Source organism: Protopterus annectens, chromosome 9.part0, assembly GCF_019279795.1.
Source record: "Protopterus annectens isolate FY-2018-M chromosome 9.part0, PAN1.0, whole genome shotgun sequence".
Taxonomy (NCBI): Eukaryota; Metazoa; Chordata; order Ceratodontiformes; family Protopteridae; genus Protopterus; species Protopterus annectens.
In genome coordinates, this window is record NC_056743.1 from 508,381,616 (window position 1) to 508,398,769 (window position 17,154).

A 17,154-nucleotide genomic window follows, 5' to 3' on the forward strand; every position below is an offset into this window, starting at 1 on the left:
AGTGTATTTATAATGGGCTGATAAGAAGCAAGTGGTGAAGATAGGATACATCAGTGTATTTATAACGGGCTAAAAAAAAGCAGGTGGTGATGATAGGATACATCAGTGTATTTATAATGGGCTGATAAGAAGCAGGTGGTGAAGATAGGATACATCAGTGTATTTACAATGGGCTGACATGAAGCAGGTGGTGAAGATAGGAAACATCAGTGTATTCATAATGGGCTGACATGAAGAAGGTGGTGAAGACAGGATACAACAGTATATTTATAACGGGCTGATAAGAAGCAGGTGGTGAAGATAGGATACATCAGTGTATTTATAATAGGCTGATAAGAAGCAGGTGGTGAAGATAGGATACATCAGTATATTTATAATGGGCTGGTAAGAAGCAGGTCATGATGATAGAAAACATCATGTATTTATAATGGGTTGATAAGAAGCAAGTAGTGGAGATAGGATACATCAGTGTATTTACAATGGGCTGACATGAAGCAGGTGTATCTACAATGGGCTGACATGAAGCAGGTGGTGAAGATAGGATACATCAGTATATTTATAACAGGCTGATATGATGCAGGTGGTGAAGATAGGCTACATCAGTATATTTATAACGGGCTGATAGGAGAAGCAGGTGGTGAAGATAGGATACATCAGTATATTTATAATGGGCTGATAAGAAGCAGGTGGTGAAGATAGGATACATCAGTATATTTATAACGGGCTGATAAGCAGGTGGTGAAGATAGGATACATCAGTGTATTTATAACGGGCTGATAAGAAGCAGGTGGTGAAGATAGGATACATCAAGTGTATTTATAACGTGCTAATAAGAAGCAGGTGGTGAAGATAGGATACATCAGTGTATTTATAATAGGCTGATAAGAAGCAGGTGGTGAAGATAGGATACATCAGTGTATTTATAATGGGCTAATAAGAAGCAGGTCGTGATGATAGGATGCATCAGTATATTTATAACGGGCTGATAAGAAGCAGGTCATGATGATAGAAAACATCATGTATTTATAATGGGCTGATAAGAAATAGGTAGTGGAGATAGGATACATCAGTGTATTTATAACGGGCTAATAAAAAGCAGGTGGTGAAGATAGGATACATCAGTGTATTTACAATGGGCTGACATGAATCAGGTGTATTTACAATGGGCTGACATGAAGCAGGTAGTGAAGATAGGATACATCAGTATATTTATAATGGGCTGATAAGAAGCAGGTGGTGAAGACAGGATACATCAGTATATTTATAATGGGTTGATAAGAAGCGGGTGGTGAAGATAAGATTCATCAGTATATTTATAAAGGGCTGATATGAAGCAGGTAGTGAAAATAGGATACATCAGTGCATTTATAAAGGGCTGATATGAAGCAGGTAGTAAAGATAGGATACATCAGTGTATTTATAATGGGCTGACATGAAGCAGGTTGTGAAGATAGGATACATCAATGTAGTTATAATGGGCTAACATGAAGCAGGTGGTGAAGATAGCATACATCAGTATATTTATAACAGGCTGATAAGAAGCAGGTGGTGAAGATAGGATACATCAGTGTATTTATAACAGGCTGATAAGAAGCAGGTGGTGAAGATAGGATACATCAGTGTATTTATAATGGGCTAATATGAAGCAGGTGAAGATAGGATACATCAGTATATTTGTAAGAGGCTGATATGAAGCAGGTGGTGAAGATAGGATACATCAGTATATTTATAATGGGCTGATAGGAGAAGCAGGTGGTGAAAATAGGATACATCAAGTGTATTTATAACGTGCTAATAAGAAGCAGGTGGTGAAGATAGGATACAACAGTATATTTATAATGGGCTGATATGAAGCAGGTGGTGAAGATAGGCTACATCAGTGTATTTATAATGGGCTGATAAGAAGCAGGTCGTGATAATAGGATGCATCAGTATATTTATAACGGGCTGATAAGAAGCAGGTCATGATGATAGAAAACATCATGTATTTATAATGGACTGATAAGAAGCAGGTGGTTAAGATAGGATACATCAAGTATATTTATAACGTGCTAATAAGAAGCAGGTGGTGAAGATAGGATACATCAGTGTATTTATAATGGGCTAATATGAAGCAGGTGAAGATAGAATACATCAAGTGTATTTATAATGGGCTGATAAGAAGCAGGTCGTGATGATAGGATACACCAGTGTATTTATAACGTGCTGATAAGAAGCAGGTGGTGAAGATAGGATACATCAGTGTATTTATAACAGGCTGATAAGAAGCAGGTGTTTTTAGATAGGATACATCAAGTGTATTTATAACATGCTAATATGAAGCAGGTGGTGAAGATAGGATACATCAGTGAATTTTTAACGGGCTAATAAGAAGCAGGTGAAGATAGGATACATCAAGTGTGTTTATAATGGGCTAAGAAGCGGGTCATGATGATAGGATACACCAGTGTATTCATAATGGGCTAAGAAGAAGCAGGTGGTGAAGATAGGATACATCAGTGTATTTATAATGGGCTAATAAGAAGCAGGTGGTGAAGATAGGATACATGAGTGTATTTATAATGGGCTAATAAAAAGCAGGTGGTGACAATAGGATGCATCAAGTGTATTTATAATGGGCTGATAAGAAGCAGGTGGTGAAGATAGGATACATCAAGTATATTTATAATGGGCTGATAAGAAGCAGGTGGTGAAGATAGGAATCATCAGTGTATTTACAATGGGCTGACATGAAGCAGGTGTATTTACAATGGGATGACATGAAGCAGGTGGTATAGATAGGATACATCAGTGTATTTATAATGGGCTGATAAAAAGCAGGTCGTGATGATAGGATACATCAGTGTATTTATAATGGGCTGATAAGAAACAGGTCATGATGGTAGGATACATCAGTGTATTTTTGACGGGCTGATAAGAAGCATTTGGTAAAGATAGGATACATCAGTGTATTTATAATGGGCTAAAAAGAAGCAGGTGGTGAGGATAGGATACATCAGTGTATTTATAATGGGCTAAGAAGCAGGTCGTGACAACAGGATACATCGGTGTACTTTAAACGGGCTAATAAGAGACAGGTGGTAAAGATAGGATACATCAGTGTATCTATAATGGGCTAAAAAGAAGCAGGTTGTGATGATAGGATACAGCAGTGTATTTATAATGGGCTGATAAGAAGGAGGTGGTGAAGACAGGATACATCAGTGTATTTATAACGGGCTAGTAAAAAGCAGGTGGTGAAGATAGGATACATCAGTGTATTTACAATGGGCTGACATGAAGCAGGTGTATCTACAATGGGCTGACATGAAGCAGGTGGTGAAGATAGGATACATCAATATATTTGTAACAGGCTGATATGAAGCAGGTGGTGAAGATAGGATACATCAGTATATTTATAACGGGCTGATAAGAAGCAGGTGGTAAAGATAGGACACATCAGTGTATTTATAATGGGCTAATAAGAAGCAGATGGTGAAGATAGGATACATCAGTGTATTTATAATGGGCTGACATGAAGCAGGTGTATTTACAATGGGCTGAGATGAAGCAGGTGGTGAAGATAGGATACATCAGTGTATTTATAATGGGCTGATAAGAAGCAGGTCGTGATAATAGGATGCATGAGTATATTTATAATGGGCTGATAAGAAGCAGGTCATGATGATAGAAAACATCATGTATTTATAATGGACTGATAAGAAGCAGGTGGTTAAGATAGGATACATCAAGTGTATTTATAATGTGCTAATAAGAAGCAGGTGGTGAAGATAGGATACATCAGTGTATTTATAATGGGCTAATATGAAGCAGGTGAAGATAGGATACATCAAGTGTATTTATAATGGGCTGATAAGAAGCAGGTCGTGATGATAGGATACACTAGTGTATTTATAACGTGCTGATAAGAAGCAGGTGGTGAAGATAGGATACATCAGTGTATTTATAATGGGCTGATAAGAAGCAGGTGTTGAAGATAGGATACATCAAGTGTATTTATAATGTGCTAATAAGAAGCAGGTGGTGAAGATAGGATACATCAGTGAATTTTTAACGGGCTAATAAGAAGCAGGTGAAGATAGGATACATCAAGTGTATTTATAATGGGCTAAGAAGAAGCGGGTCATGATGATAGGATACACCAGTGTATTTATAATGGGCTAATAAGAAGCAGGTGGTAAAGATAGGATACATCAGTGTATTTATAATGGGCTAATAAGAAGCAGGTGGTGAAGATAGGATACATCAGTGTATTTATAATGGGCTAATAAAAAGCAGGTGGTGACAATAGGATGCATCAAGTGTATTTATAATGGGCTGATAAGAAGCAGGTGGTGAAGATAGGATACATCAAGTATATTTATAATGGGCTGATAAGAAGCAGGTGGTGAAGATGGGATACATCAGTGTATTTATAAAGGGCTGATAAGAAGCAGGTGGTGAAGATAGGAATCATCAGTGTATTTACAATGGGCTGACATGAAGCAGGTGTATTTAAAATGGGATGACATGAAGCAGGTGGTATAGATAGGATACATCAGTGTATTTATAATGGGCTGATAAAAAGCAGGTCGTGATGATAGGATACATCAGTGTATTTATAATGGGCTGATAAGAAACAGGTCATGATGGTAGGATACATCAGTGTATTTTTGACGGGCTGATAAGAAGCATTTGCTAAAGATAGGATACATCAGTGTATTTATAATGGGCTAAAAAGAAGCAGGTGGTGAGGATAGGATACATCAGTGTATTTATAATGGGCTAAGAAGCAGGTCGTGACAACAGGATACATCGGTGTACTTTAAACGGGCTAATAAGAGGCAGGTGGTAATGATTGGATACATCAGTGTATTTATAATGGGCTAAAAAGAAGCAGGTTGTGATGATAGGATACAGCAGTGTATTTATAATGGGCTGATAAGAAGAAGGTGGTGAAGACAGGATACATCAGTGTATTTATAACGGGCTAATAAAAAGCAGGTGGTGAAGATAGGATACATCAGTGTATTTACAATGGGCTGACATGAAGCAGGTGTATCTACAATGGGCTGACATGAAGCAGGTGGTGAAGATAGGATACATCAGTATATTTGTAACAGGCTGATATGAAGCAGGTGGTGAAGATAGGTTACATCAGTATTTATAACGGGCTGATAAGAAGCTGGTGGTAAAGATAGGGCACATCAGTGTATTTATAATGGGCTAATAAGAAGCAGATGGTGAAGATAGGATACATCAGTGTATTCATAATGGGCTGACATGAAGCAGGTGGTGAAGACAGGATACAACAGTATATTTATAACGGGCTGATATGAAGCAGGTGGTGAAGATAGGATGCATCAGTATATTTATAATGGGCTGATAAGAAGCAGGTAGTGAAGATAGGATACATCAGTGTATTTATAATAGGCTGATAAGAAGCAGGTGGTAAAGATAGGATACATCAGTGTATTTATAATGGGCTAATAAGAAGCAGGTCATGATGACAGGATGCATCAGTATATTTATAATGGGCTGATAAGAAGCAGGTAGTGAAGATAGGATACATCAGTGTATTTATAATAGGCTGATAAGAAGCAGGTGGTGAAGATAGGATACATCAGTGTATTTATAATGGGCTAATAAGAAGCAAGTCATGATGATAGGATGCATCAGTATATTTATAACGGGCTGATAAGAAGCAGGTCATGATGATAGAAAAGGGGGTGTTGGTAGACAGATGAGATGATCACAGCTTAGCAAGAATGGGAAGTGACAGGTATACCAAAGGAAATAAGGTAGGGGTAAATGTGGGAGAGCAGAACCATAGGGGGGTGTTGGTAGACAGATGAGATGATCACAGCTTAGCAAGAATGGGAAGTGACAGGAATACCTAAGGAAATAAGGTAGGGGTAAATGTGGGAGACCAGAACCGTAGGGGGGTGTTGGTAGACAGATGAGATTATCACAGCTTAGCAAGAATGGGAGGTGACAGGAATACCAAAGGAAATAAGGTAGGGGTAAATGTGGGAGACCAGAACCGTAGGGGGGTGTTGGTAGACAGATGAGATGATTACAGCTTAGCAAGAATGGGAAGTGACAGGAATACTTAAGGAAATAAGGTAGGGGGGCTGAAAGGGTTCCCATCCAGGACCCTCTTTTAGTAGCTTTATTAAAATTATCAGCAAATAATGGAACAAAACAACAATAAACACAAACTAAAATTACACAGCTCACAATTTAAGATAAGAAAGGAAATGGCAAAGTGAATAAAGCAAACATTTCAGCTTCTAATAAAAGTCTTCAGATGATATCTAACAAAATAAAACATGCATTTTTACAGTTAGAATGTGTTTAGTCATTGAGCTTACAAGCACCTAGACCTTTATTAACATTTAACAGCTACCAAATGAAATTCCATCAGAGGCAATCTGCATGATTGCTGTGTAAAAGTTAACTAGCACAGAAAAAATCTGTATTAACATACAGGCCAGAGTATCAGCCACTGCATCCAGATCCCAAACAGTTAAATTAGGCTGCTTTGATTAAAGATAATATATACAGATATACATATACATAAATATAAATATTTATAAATGGGATAAGCTACTAGGTATTACAACTCCTTTCCAGGGGCGACCATAGACAAAATCTTATTAAGAAATGAGATCTTCACCCAAATTCCAAAACAGTTGCCCTCAGTGTAAGTCTGCCCTGATTCCAAAAGACCTGCTCTCAGTGTAAGTGGTCACTTGCACTGAGAGCAAGTCTTTTATAATCTGGCCCCTTTAGTTTGTAAGTTAGGATTCATACAATTCTGCATTTGAGTTATCTTTTATAGTCCCAGAAAATGTGGAGAACATTGACCTCAGACAAGGCAAAAATCTTACAATATCTCCCTTCTCAGGAAAAAAACGAAAATAAAGGTTATCGTAAGACTTTCTGTACAAAATATCACATTTAAGCTGGCTATACTGGAGCATTAACACATTTATCCCAAACAGAAGAATATGTAAATTAGCCACTCATTGCATTTCTACAAAATAATTTGTGCATATTAGACACTGGGTTTGGTTTGATGAAAAAGTTCCAAAATCATACAGTAGAAAGTTCTCATCAGTGGTTGAAAAACAGAAACATTTTCCAAAATTAGTAGTTCAAAAATATTTAAGGATCTTAAGAAGGGGAAAGTGGCTACTCATTTGCTTACATTATAAATCATACAGGACTGTAAACAACCAGTTGGTATAATTTAGACAAGGTTCAAATGACAAATTCACCACCGTAACAGGTACAAGCAAGCAAAATCTGAGGGTAATGCTACTCAATGCTAGAAGTATAAACCTCAAAATACAGTCACTCGAGGTACTCCTTAAAATGGAGAACATCGACATCTGTGCAGTGAGACCTGGTTCAAATCTCCAGAGAGCAACCCTGCATTACCAGGCTATATAATTCATACCACACCTTTTGGCCACCTAACCCAGACCAAAACACTAAAGGCGGAGGTATGTCCATATTCATTAAGGATGTCCACATCTCCAAGCTAGTTGCTCAGCATAAAGCATTTGAGATTATCCAAGTGCAACTAACTCTGGGCAAGACCGCAATCCAAATTGTAGCTTGCTACAAACCCCCCACCATGCCCCAGGATTCCCACTCCTCTTTTCTTGATACACTGGAAAATATTAGGGTACAACCCAACACCCTAATAGTGGGTGATTTCAACTACCCCACCATTAACTGGGAAAACTACTCATGTACCAACTCTTTTGTTCAATGTTTTCTGGAATTCATAAATTCCAATGCCTTGGATCAACTTATCCACATCTCCACCAGGGGCAGCAATATCCTAGACCTGGTCATTACCAACATGGGCGACCGGTGTTCCACACAAGAGGTCAATTCCTCGTTGGTTAGATCTGACCATAAGCTAATTACCCTAGACATCCACATGCCCCCCCCCCCAATTAAGGAAACAACCGTAAAAAAATTTCTCCAAAGCCAACTTCACGCTTCTTAAGACAGAAGTGGCAAACTTCACGACACCCATGCAAATAGACAATACAGATACAGCTGCTGAATCCTACACAAATACACTTTTATAAGCACTTACATGCATGGATCGTGCTATCCCTAACAGAACCAAGATGCTGTCCTCCAAAAAAAGGAAGCAAATCTGGTGGTCTTCTGCCATAAACAAACTCTACAACAGAAGAAAGAAACTGTTGCAAAAAATAGTAAAATCTCATGATTGGAGGAACTCCCTTGTCAGCCTCAGTAAGAAGCTGAGATCCCTCATAAAATCCTCCAAAGCTAGTTATGAAAACAAAATCACCACTGATTCTAACAAAGCATTCTATAGCTATGTCAAGAATCTCAATGGCAATACTCAGATCTGCTCTGAGTTACAGTACAATGCCACTAAATATACAGAACTAACTGATATTGCCAACATCCTGGCAGATAGGTTCAGTGCTAACTTTACCCCCCTCTCACCCCCAAAGGGCCCATCTCTATACAGGAAGAATGCAAAGTTCCTGTAATCACGGCTGCACAGGTAAAAACCTCACTCTCCAAAGCCAAGAACACAGCATCCATGGGACCTGACAACATCTCAGGCTGCATTCTACATGAACTACAGAATGAACCTAAGTACCATGTTCAATTATAGCCTCACCTCAGGCTTTGTGCCCATTGAATGGTGCACTGTGGCAGTTATTCCACTCCACAAAGGGGGAGCCACAACAGACCCTGGGAACTACCACCCCATTAGCTTGATGAGCCTTGTCTGCAAGGCCATGGAATGTATCATCATGGAACTCATAAACAAAGACATTGGTAATCTCCAAACTCTGGACACCACACAGTTCGGGTTTGTAAAAGGCAGATCATGTCTCTTAAACCTGATAGACTTTCTTGAAGCAGTCACTAAAGCCATAGCTGAGGGTAAAGTGGTTCACACAGCCTATCTAGATCTTGCCAATGCTTTCAACATCATCCCCCACTCTGGAATTATAAATAAACTCACTAAACTAGATATAAATCCCTATGTCACAAGATGGGTTCCCAACTGGCTTACTAACAGAACCCACACTGTGAAAGTAGCAGACTCCAAATCCGACTTCAGATCAGTGACAAGTGGAGTACCACAGGGTTCAGTCCTGGGTCCTCTCCTGTTTGGTATCTGCTTCTCTGAAGTACAGGCTAACACAGAAGGTCTTTGGCTAACTAAGTTCGCAGATGACTGCAAACTAGGAGCCATAATCGAAACTCCTAACAATGTTGACATCCTACAAAAGGGCCTCAATGAGACAGATGCCTGGTGTCAAATTCATGGCCTCAAGTTCCATGCCAAAAAGTGCATTGTCATCCCCTTTGGTAAAAAATTTGTACCCATGAACTACCACATAGGCGGTAGTCTACTTAACACTGAAAGTGTGATAAGAGACCTTGGGACACAGGTGGACACTAGTCTCTCCTTTGATAATCACATTGCCACAGTGGTCAGGAAATCCTTCTATGTGGCACACCTTATCACAAAAGGTTTCTCATTCAGAAAAAAAGAGGTCATTGTTCCCCTCTACTCATCACTCATTAGACACATTATAGAGTACAATGCCCCTTTTAGTATGTACCTCACAAGACATCTACAACAACTGGAAAGGCCACAGGAATACCTCACAAAGAGGATTAATGGCCTCAAACAGATGCCCTACACAGACCATCTCAAAAAACTCCAGCTTTACTCTGTCGCATATCGCCTACTCAGAGGTGAGCTCTGCCTAACATACAAAGCTATGTCAAACACAGAGCTTTTGGACATGCTCCACTTAAAGAAATCCCAATCCTTCCGAGCTACATGCTCTAGGGACCTAAACCTTGTCACCGCAATAAACAGAACAGGCTGCAGGGACAGATTCCTGAACCAGAGACTACTTATTCTCTGGAACAGACTGTCTATCTATGTCAAACAGAGATCCTCATTAGCACTCTTCAAGAAAAATCTTGATGATTGGATGGGAAATAGGAAATTCACCCCGGGGATCACTTATGTGCCTCTGCTTGACAGGGGCACAGGAAATAATTTTCTTGGGTGGCGAAGGCCAGGGTACCTTTTTGGTTAGGCTTATATAGGCCCTAGGGCCAATATCCTAGCACCTACCTATGAACCTATAACATTGTTAAAAGCAGCTGAACTAAGAAGTGTACCTGAGGTAAAGTTACCTGGTAATATTAAGGAACGCTGCATAATCATACAGTAGAAAGTTCTCATCAGTGGTTGAAAAACAGAAACATTTTCCAAAATTAGTAGTTCAAAAATATTTAAGGATCTTAATAAGGGGAAAGTGGCTACTCATTTGCTTACGTAATAAATCATATGGGATTCTAAACAACCGGTTTGTATAATTTATAAACATCATCTAACTGTAATATCGCTCAACTGTTGAAAATCTAATATCAAGTCTTTACTGACAGAGTCATTTCAGTTTGACAATATTGTCTCTAGATAGAAATGGTAGTAAGTCTGAAAAAATATTAAGGGAATTCATGTTTTTTATTCAGAGAAGTTCATGTATGGATTACTACTCTTTTCCAGTGGGAAAGACATACACATTTATTTATGAACTATGATGATTGTGCAATAAACATAAAAGTTAGAAATTTTAAGACTGCCTGATTTTTTTCAAAAGGATTAGTTTTTCATATGGAATGCAGCCATGTTGACAGAAATAGTCTGATTTGGGAACATGCTATGAAAAAATAGCCTTAAAATACATATTGTATACTACAATCTTACAGCATAATGAAATGTTGTTTTCCCATGTTTATATAATTTTGTATTCCAGGCTATAAGGTTGTCTTTTAGCTTAATTTTTGAGAAAATATGGTTACAAAATATTTAGTGTCAAAAAATCTTAAATGGCAAAAGATCTGATAAATTAAAATGAGAAATAACAATTGTCACTGAAAGTGAAAATATGAGATTTGACTAAATTTTGCTTGCAGTCAGACAGAAGATAAACTTAGCAACAGCAGAAATAATACACGCAATATTAGTTCTAGAACAAGAAATACAAGTTATTACACACTGGTGGATTCTGTGACTAACTGGAAAGGTATATTCTACATGTTAATTAAATTATGCTCTATGTATTGAAAATTAGGTTAAGTACAGGTTTCACATACACCTTAAAAAGATAAAGAGAAAAGAGACAGTCTTGTTTAGATCATAAAGAAATAAGGAAAGGCTAGTAAGAGGTATTGTCAATCCACTGAAATGTGAAAACATTTTCAGAATATATTAATACTTTTAATAAAACTGAAAGGAATATCATGTCTTCATTAGTGTAAACTGGAAACTGTGATCCAGTCTGTCAACAGTCTATGAGGCATCTATAGATGATCTATAGAAAAAGCAAATATATGATTGCCGATTTTCTAAATGACTAACATGGGCCATTCTAAAATAATAATTTGGATTTAGTTTGGATTTAGCCTGAATGAAACCAGACTGAAAAAGAAGAAATAATGTTGGGAATCATCACCTTTAACCTATTGTCCAGAATAATAAGTAGTATTTTATAGCATAACTCATTCAAGCCTATAGTACCTTTTTGTATACTCCCAGTTCACACCCATAGCTCCTTATGGCATCCAGAACTTTTTTTGAGTCTAGCTTCATTTACTAAATGACTCACCATCTAATAATAGGCACTATTAAAAAGTGCAAGGAGTTATTAACAAAATGAGACCAAGATTGTTAATCTATGATGTCCTACAGTAGAGGAATTAATCTCACTTTATCACTTATCATTCATATTTTTATATGTATGCTCATATTTTCATAACTGAGAGTGCAACATCTTATTGGGGGTATGACGTAATATATCATGGTAGAAAACATGAAAATTCATTGTCAGTGTCTATTTATATCACACTATACCTGATATAGTTGTTTGTTAGTAATTATGAAAAATAAATAATATTTCCATATTACTTACTTGAAAAAACAAGTGACTTACAAAGTGTTGCATTTCACCAGGTAAAACTTTGAATGTTGTTGAAGAAGACATCATTTCACATTTGTACTGTAAGCTGCAAATATTGAGAAATATGCAGTGTTATTTATACTGCTAATTTTACAATTAATCATATGCTTTCATTTTTTGGTAAACATCTCAATAAACATGCACCCATAGAGGAATTTCTTGTTGTCATATGAAAAATTATGTATGGTTAACAAAAACATTCTAACAGTACATGTCTAGGTTATATAATTTCCAAGATATGGCACATTGTTTGTGAAAGTTTAGCAAAAAATGTAATGTTGTGTTTGTGTGCATTATAATATATTATAGTATTAATGGAAAGACTATGAATACATTTATTATTATCATTACAAACAACACTGCTTACTAATAACATTTCAATTTGTACAGTTTTAATAGATTTATTGTTGACAACATATTTACTTTGTTTCCTTTTTAAGCTTTTTTTTTCCAGAAAATGCTCTGGAATTAAAGATGTGTATAAGCTGCTACAGGTGTAACATTCCGCACCAAATACATGCTAATGAGATAATCAGTTTATAATTTTCCAACTAGGATAATCAAGAGGATGTTTAACAAATTCCACTAAGGACACAAAATACAGATCTTATTAAGCTAACGTGGTGCAGTTCTGTAACTGGCTTACTAGGTAAATGGGCAAGGACAACCTTGTGGATGTGATGTATTTGGACTTCAAAAAAGTAATTGTTTTCCCCACCACAAAATAACAGAGTGGGCTGCAATGGGCATGTAACAGTTATGCAAGACAGAGATGCAGACACTGGCAATAAGGTATAATGTTGGAAAATTAGCTGACAAACACTGTTGGGGGTTGGTCTTGGAACCAATTCTATGTTAAGTACACATCTCTGACCTCACAGAAGGCATGGATGTCTTTGCAGAGGTCATCAAGGTGGGTTTAGTATCGGATGGGCATGCAAGCCTGTCAAAGGACCAAAGACGTAAGACATGGTCAATTAACGTGGCAGCTCCAATTCAAACCTTCCAAGTCCAAGGAGATGAGCCCAGAAACAGAGAAATCAGGTGAATACTACATAATTGAGGTGCAGTGGTCAATACTACATAACTGACGTACAGTGGTCAATACTACATAGTTGAGGTGTAGTGGTCATTCTGAAGAGCCAACTATAAGAGAAGGACTTGAAAGACTATTATTAGAGAAAACATGGGCAATCAGGCTTAGTGAGAAAGACTGGCATTAAAGGCAAAATAAATATTAGGGTGCATAAGCAGGGGTGTAGCATTCACGTTTAGGAGGGAAATGATACCTCTCTACTGAGCCCAGTTTGAAACCTCATATTGAGTATTGTGTATACTGATGAAGTCCTTACAGAATGAAATGGTCTCACTGCTAGTATAAATTCAAGCAAAGAGTACCAAGGAAAATAAATGAACATTGTATAAAGAGAAATTTAGGGAAATTGATCTGACTACCTGAAAAAAAAGAAAAAAACAGAGGCAAATATGATTTGGGTACTCAAGACAGTAATAGGGCAGTGATGGGATTAGGATGGGAAGGAAGAACAGGTGAAGGGAGCATGCCTACTGCAGTAAGACTAGCAGTTCACCTGTGCATTAGAAACACCTCTCCGTGGACAGGGGAATATACAGGTAGAATAGTTTCCCAGAATGGGTACTAGAGGTCAAAACAGCTGAGACATTTATAAAGGTTGGAATATGGAAAATAAAATTAGGAAAGGGAGAGACAACTGACCAATGCTAGATGCAACACTTCAGCAAAATTCATTCGGCATTATGACTAAACCTCGATCCAGTAACGTTTGGCACTAAAAAGTGCAAATAGAAAAGTGTGGCTAATAATAAACAACATGAAAATTAAAACTCAGTGTAAACCTACAAAATCACGTTTATGCATGAAAGACAAATGGTGACTCACATGGGGAAGGAGTGCACCCTTACATCCCTGCTATTTATATATACTAACCTGAGACTGTTATACCTTGGAGTACAAGGAATTCTTCTTGGAACAGACTTAATCCCACTTTTATGTTTACTCTTCTCAGTGCTAAGCATGTGGGTAGAGAAAATTTACCGTACTCACGAAACCAGCTGAATTTATAGTCTCATTCTGCCAACAGTTTATGATACATGATAAATCTGTAATCAGGAGGGCTGGATTTACACATATAAGAGTCAGTCCAAAGGTATATGCATATCTGAAGTTCAAACAGAGAGAAGAAAAACCTGTCTTGAAGGAAGCGTTCCAGCTATGTACAGATAATTACATCACTCAAGAAATCAACAAATTAGAAATGTGGAAAAAATTATTTATTTTTTGCTTAGAATGTAATGCAGTCTGTGCCCACTAAATTCTGAATCACTAGATTTTTTTAAGGAAAGACAAGACAGGGAGAAGGGAGCGTGATTAGCACAGTAAGAAAAAACAGTTCATCTGTACATTAGAAATACCTCTGCATGGACAGAGGATAATACAGGCACAATAATTTCCCAGTTTTATGAGTAGTATAAGAAACATGACTATGACTTATGCTGCACCTGTTTTTTCCAAGTATTGATATTTGCATGTACAACTACATATCCTAACATGCTTCTGGTGAAAAGTATCACACATTCATGTGAAGCTATTTATCAGAAAATATGAGCTGACTGTATTCAGCAGTAACCTTGCTTCAGTCTGGAGGAATGAAAACTTGAAACAGGCTACAAATTATTTATTGCCATGTTGTATTAAAACTGTTTTGCTACCATTGTAAGACTAATGGAGAATAAGATATAGTACAGGTAGAGCAGTGACAACATAATTACATAATTATTCAACTCCTTGACGGCATTGCACCTCTTTAAATTCTTTCTATTTACTCTACCCCACTGGTTCTTATTTCACCTGCCTTTTTAATAATGCATTATGATTACAAGTAATGAGCTTTTCTGGATATAAATGAATCAGTTTTTAACAGCTCTTAAGAATTCCTGCTGAAAATATGAAAGACTGTTGTTAAGGTGAGCCTATCTCATCAACAGTGATAATATTTATCATTTTCATTTTAATTTATAATATTTATGACTATTGGATGGACACACATTTTGTTCTGTGTTATTGTTGTCACTTGCCTGTACAAATACATTACAAGTAAGCCAACATTTAAGCAAATCACTTCAAAGTACTGATTCATTTAAACCCAGCTCTGTCGCAGCGAAAGATAAAAGTGCTGACTGCTGCCAGGCTAACTCATGTTTGAAAGGTGGTTTGGCTGCTGGACATGCAGAGGAGGATGGAGTTGATCAGCATTTGCTCACGTGCTCATCCTTGACGAAGGGAGAGAGAGACTGTAGTCCCATTCAGGCCTACTTGCTCCAATAAAAGTAGAGGCTTACATGCTATACCAGTGGCTGCAGGTCCCAGAGATGTGTCCTCGGCAATCCCAAGTTGGCAATGTTACTCTCATGGACGTGTATGGGAGAACATACACAGAGTGGAAGATACCTTGTGGTGATATGGGTGCATACATTAGTCAACAAGGGTGAGGATAGGACCAAAACAACATGCTCATTACTGGGATGGCGGGGGGAGGCACAAGCACAGCCATGAGTGCTGCTGTGTGGTTCCTTGTTGTTTGCTTTCATTTCAATGGGAAATATCCCTGAGGGGTGGAGGAATTTGCTGGGATAATGTATGTGTGTGGGGGGGGAGGTCATGTTCATCAAACATAGCGGGGGGAAAACACCTAGAAAAAATATACCACATCATTTAAACTGTAATTGAGTAGTCATGCCAAAATAAGAAATGCTTTCTAGAGATGCCAAGGAATAGATGGTATACTTACTATATTGACAAAAATGGTGAGTTTTTTACACCCTAGTAGTCTTGTCTCATTTCTAGCACAACTTTAATTATTGAAGGACAAAACTGTTGACAAACCAGGTGCTTTGGTTTCCTTCTCCTGCATTTCAAAAAACATCCTGATGATGAACTGAAGATCTTCTGAGACTGTCCATAGATGTGCATGTCAGTGTGTGCGAGTGTGTGTGTGTGTGTGTGTGTGTGTGTGTGTGTGTGTGTGTGTGTGTGTGTGTGTGTGTGCATGTGCATGTGTGTGTGTGTGTGTGTGTGTGTGTGTGTGTGTGTGTGTGTGTGTGTGTGTGTGTGTGTCTTGTGATGTGCTGAAACCTACTGCAGGATGAGTTTCTAGGTCCTGTGCCCATTGACTGCTGGTTTTGGCTCCCCCATGACCCTGATTTGAATTAGACAGGTAATTAGAGAATGAATGGATGGATGGATGAATGAATGAAAGAAAGAAATCCCTAGCATTTCCCTGTTATCAGGTGCTAAATGGACCAGCTTAAGTTATATGTGCTATCATTGTCAATATTCACATTAGCTGTAGCAAGGATTTTCATACTGATATCAACAGCCTGCCCTGTATTAAGTTAACTTCTTGCAGTGTTTCTCCACTACCTTTAATAGTGGAGTTTTAACAGGTTACATCTGTTCATGTCATTTCTGGTCTTGCTATTAAAACAGACAGGGTCGCTCAAGGCTTTGTGAATAGTGGGGAGTCTTCACTTACTTGAATGCATAGATTAGTTTTTGTTTATCGATAAACCTGAGAACTGATTGCCTAATTCCCCTGGCAAAGTATTGAAACATCATGTGCATTGCTTACATTGTTTATTAGTCAGACAAGCAGACACAATGTCTTTTTACCATAATGAGATTTTTTTTCATTTTGTTAGCCAAAGAACTGATCAGGATCCAGTGAGTCTTCTAGAAAATCCAGTAATAAATGAGATTGCGAACAAATATGGGAAGACTGCTGCACAGGTAACGTAAAGCTTGTGTTCATACTGGATACTCTGACTGCATACACACACATGTATTTTATGTCTGGGATGCAGGGGGACCCTGCACATTTTTTGTGTGTGCCTGTCAAGCATCCGTAGATGTTAACTTAAAAGGGAAATAGAAATGTATATATTTATGAGTGTAAGAACCTATCTAAGTGACAAAGCAAGGAATAAGGGTTATAAGAGGTCAACAGTGATTTAATCAGATAAGTTATTGTAAAGGTATTCTGCTGTTTATTTTTTTTTCTCTGCGGTGGTGGTGCTGCGGTAG

At 37.8% G+C, this 17,154-nt stretch overlaps 1 protein-coding gene across 1 annotated transcript in view; it reads left to right on the plus strand.

Moving 5' to 3' along the window:
- Nucleotides 1-17,154, plus strand: part of LOC122811308 (aldo-keto reductase family 1 member B1-like) — a 201,822-nt gene that overhangs the window by 98,449 nt on the left and 86,219 nt on the right. Inside the window, exon 7 of the mRNA XM_044083069.1 lies at nucleotides 16,773-16,860. Coding sequence (XP_043939004.1) covers nucleotides 16,773-16,860 — 88 coding nt within the window. The remainder of the gene's footprint in view (nucleotides 1-16,772; nucleotides 16,861-17,154) is intronic.